The 4053-nt window shown below is 42.7% G+C and overlaps 1 protein-coding gene across 1 annotated transcript in view; it reads right to left on the bottom strand.

Moving 5' to 3' along the window:
• The window catches only part of fgf8a (fibroblast growth factor 8a), a 5560-nt gene extending 2781 nt beyond the window's left edge, over positions 1–2779 (bottom strand). The window contains exons 1-2 of the mRNA XM_035664057.1: positions 2571–2779; positions 440–546 (exon numbers count right to left, since the gene is read on the bottom strand). Of these exons, the coding sequence (XP_035519950.1) occupies positions 440–546; positions 2571–2595 (132 nt within the window). The 5' untranslated portion in view covers positions 2596–2779. The remainder of the gene's footprint in view (positions 1–439; positions 547–2570) is intronic.
• Positions 2780–4053: the final 1274 nt, after the last annotated feature.

Below are 4053 nucleotides of genomic sequence, written 5' to 3'. Positions count from 1 at the left end.
TTACACACTGGAGCTTTAAAGGGATTTGTTGAGATTATAGATTTAGAAAAATAACATTAAAATATATAATATTACCAACCTCATTGTATGAAGTATCATAAACACAAGCTGATGGATTATTTTGAAAACTAAACTATCTACCTGTGTCTAATCCAAAGTAGTCCCAGCTAGTTCAAAATTATTTTAATTTACTCTGTTTACTGTGAATTTGACCTGTCTTCAACACAAACCTCCTAGATTAAGCTGCAGATTCTAGGCCTCGGTATCGTATTCTTTCCCTTTTCACAATATGACGAATGGATCATTTTCTTTTCTCTGCACTTGAGGTTGTCCTTCACGAGACAGTCCATGAGACAAACACTCAATCCTCCTCTAACTAAGGTTCTATGGTTGCCACCCTTTCACCTCTGATTCTGCTGTTTGAGCTTATTCTCCTCACCTTGCCGATGAGCTTCCCCCTCTTGTTCATGCAGATGTAGAAGCCTGTCTCAGCTCCCTTGATGCGTACTCTGCTCCCGAACGTGTCAGTTTCCACAACGAGTTTAGCTGCAGAAATCAAACAAAAAGAGTTTTTTTAGTAACCACAGCTGCGAACAGGTTAACGTGATCTTTCGGTGCCTGTCCCAAATGAATGACTTAACAGTGCACATAAAAGAATCGACAACACAAGCAGAAATGCTCGAGTGTGCTTCCAAGCGTGCACACTCTCTCTCCTCGCACACACACTCGTACAGCAGAACACGTGGGACCATTCCTGGGGATTTATGCAAGCTGGAATACTTGCAAAATGATAAAACCACGTGTCTCTTGATTCTTTGAAAGCTAAAGAGGCGATCCTGGCAGGCCCATCAAGAATTCCTTTTAAAATAAATCTGCATTGACCTCACACATAAAGCTCCACATTTGTCTCTATATCCTGAGAAGCATTGAAAGAAACAGGAAATACGAACAGTTGACAGAGCATGACTTTATGGAGCTTTGTACAGTTTTTACATTGCTCTTCAACGAGGTAAAATAGCAGGACAATGTAGGTGAGTTTCACTACTATTGACCTTTTGCAGAGTGACAGATAGTGTGTATCTTCATTAGCAGTCTGGTGTGTTTGCACTGCTGTGATTCGACAGTCTCGTGGATATTGATCCAGAACATTTACAGCCAATGGCAGACCACTTTTTATAAATTCCATTTCAGTCCACATTGTCTCATAAAACCGGTTCCAACAGGGTTACTGGGGTCACTGAGGATGGTCAGGGCCTTTTCCACCCACCCACAGACTAACCACTACACGTCTGAAAGTTACAGTTGTGGTCAGAACCAGCAGTTACAGCTAAGCTGGATGAGTCTGTCAGACATGGGAGAGATTTCCCCTTTTACACTTTTTCTTTCATTTCATACAAAATGACTTCATGTGACCTGAATAGCTTGCATACTCTTTTTGAGGCCACACGTGAACCCTGCAACAGCTGAGCCCTGTGCAGACAGCAGCAACAAACGCTTTATCAGTAGGTTCTTAATGGAATTCAGTTCACTATAAATACAGCAATGTGTGGGCCGGATCGGCTGCAAAGGGGTTGAAGGTGGGGGGGTGGTGGAATGGGGGGGGGAAGGAGCTATGCAGGAAATGTTCGGGAGGTAGAAGTAAGATGACTTCTAATGGCTCTTCCAGACCCGCAGGATCTCTGGAGGATCACCTCCAGCACCATCTACAATCCACCGGACAGTTTCTCTGAGCCTCTTCCCCTCCAGCAGCACAGACTGGGATCACAAATGGCCCAAAGAATGACCACCACTGCCACCACCACACTGTTTGGTTAAATGGGGTCAAGAAAATGTTGATGATAAGGGGTTTCACTTAAGTCTGGAAACTGTAGCATATTGGTGCAAGATGGCAGAAACAGGCAAATCCTCCAGTGGCTGAGAAATTCTGCAAATAAACTGATTTGCATTGGGAACACTTTCATATTATATGTTTACATATCTTTATGAAAGAAACTTAAAAATGTTTTACTTTTAAGGTACTTTTCGATCATTTTTTAGATATTTTGCTCTTTAAATGCTTCAGGCCTAGAATTGCTGCACCTATCTCATCAGTTTAATTCCATTAGAATATTGACCTTGAGCCATTTTAGGGAAAAACAACGTTGGGAATAATTTCAATGAAAAAGCAAAAAAAGACATTTGGAAGTATGCTGGAAAACTCAATTATACAAAAAAAAAAAGAATAAAAAGAATTCATTTTAAAATATAGAAATTAAAAAGTAAAATAATATAAATGAAGTGGCCAACCGGGGTAGAATGTGAAACGGTTTTTAATGATTTGCATGGTGGAATTTAATAAAACCTGGGAAAGCGGAAATTTCCGTTGGCTGAACGGACAGCGAAGTGCACGTGAAAAGTGAAAGATTTCTCTTAAGGTAAAATGTATTATTCAATTTTCATTGAATTATTAATTAACGCCTCATTCAAGAAAATTATGGAATTATTTGAACAATAAAACTTAACAAATGAACAAATGAATTAATATTTTTTGGGGGGGGCGTCAGTGCTGGGTACCACTGGGATTCTCTTACCGTGCACGTCTCCGTCGTCGGCCATGGCGTTGATCTTCTTGTTGGGCAGGACCTGCACATGCTTGCCGCTGGTCCGGCTGTAGAGCTGGTAGATCCGGATCAACCTGCGGCTCACGCGGTCCGTCACTTTGCTCTGCTCGCTTACATGCTGCGTGAAATTAGGCGGGGACTGATTGGTTACCTGTCAGAAATTAGATGTCACCACAATCATCAGTACGTGTACATTTGTCTTTTTAGTGCGTGTATTTATTTATTTTTTAGAATTATTTTGCAAAAAAGGGAGGAAAAGTCAGGACTAAAGCCGAGAGTGAAGCCAATTGTGTGTCCTCTGGTAGGAAATGGTTTAAACACAGAGGGAAAGACATCCTAACGCAACAACAGCTTGTTGTTGTTTTTTCCCAGAATGACAAGTGTAACAAGTTCCAGGAGAGCCGTTGCCAAATTAAATTAACAGCTTCCAAAAAAGACGCACGGTGTGATTACAGGTTGTGCGTACAGGAGAATGTGCGCCACACCAAAAACACTCCACGAACGGGGTAAAGGCTCCACTTTCTCATCCTCCAAACTGTTTCAGCAAACTGAAACTTTTAGATTTTTTTTTATTTCTCTTTAACTCCGGCCTCTCTCTCTCTCTCTTTCCGCCGCGCGCCGCTGTGATGGAATGAAAGACGGGGACGTTGGCCCTGGTTACTTTCAACCCAACGACATTTTTCACAAGACTCGCAAAGCATTTCCCTCTGCCCCGATGCCCCGTCTGTGCCCGCGCGTCCCTGTGCCAGGGCCGGTATGTTCATCAGCAACCTGCCAGCAGGCCCGCGCGCCCCGCTGCCCGGCGCGCCGCGGGAGCCATCCGATATTGTTGTATCACATAATGTTATGATGATCCCTCACCTTTCCTCCTCTCCCTGTTACTGCAGCTCAAGCTTTGACTGCCATATGTTTTACAGATTTTTAAAATATATATATCCAATCCATATTTTAGCCCATAGTTATTTATTTAAAAAATTGCAACAGTCTGAAACATTTATGTAAAGAAAAGAAAGCAGTGACATACCTGAGCATAGTAGCAAAACGCAAATAAGTGTAGAAACCTGCGAAGGAGAAGAATAACATGCATTTAGTGAGTGCGCGGAGGAGCATTAACAGTGCGTAAAGGAGTGGAAGTGGCGGAGGAGAAGCACTCACAGATAGCTGAGTCTGGATGGGATGGGTTGCATGTTGGATGGAGGTGGATGAAGCTCTTCCAGTTGATTCTGAAGCTGCAGAGTCCGGCTGATCTCGTCAGAAAAAGAAGTCCAGAGATTTCACCCGAAATCCACAGAAAGGTCAGAGGTGCTGACGGATAAACTCATGCGCGCACATTCATCATCAAATCCATCACAGGCTCCGCTGAGTCATTAATTTCTCATTTTCAAAATAAAGACTGTTTCTGCGAGGAGGGTACCAAATCTAAGTGCACTTGCAGAAGCGGAGCTGTACGTTG

This window comes from Morone saxatilis, unplaced genomic scaffold (genome assembly GCF_004916995.1).
Source record: "Morone saxatilis isolate NCDOM2014 unplaced genomic scaffold, NCSU_SB_2.0 Contig19, whole genome shotgun sequence".
Taxonomy (NCBI): Eukaryota; Metazoa; Chordata; class Actinopteri; family Moronidae; genus Morone; species Morone saxatilis.
The sequence above is the reverse complement of the archived record's forward strand: the minus strand, read 5'-3'. Positions and strand labels throughout refer to the sequence as shown.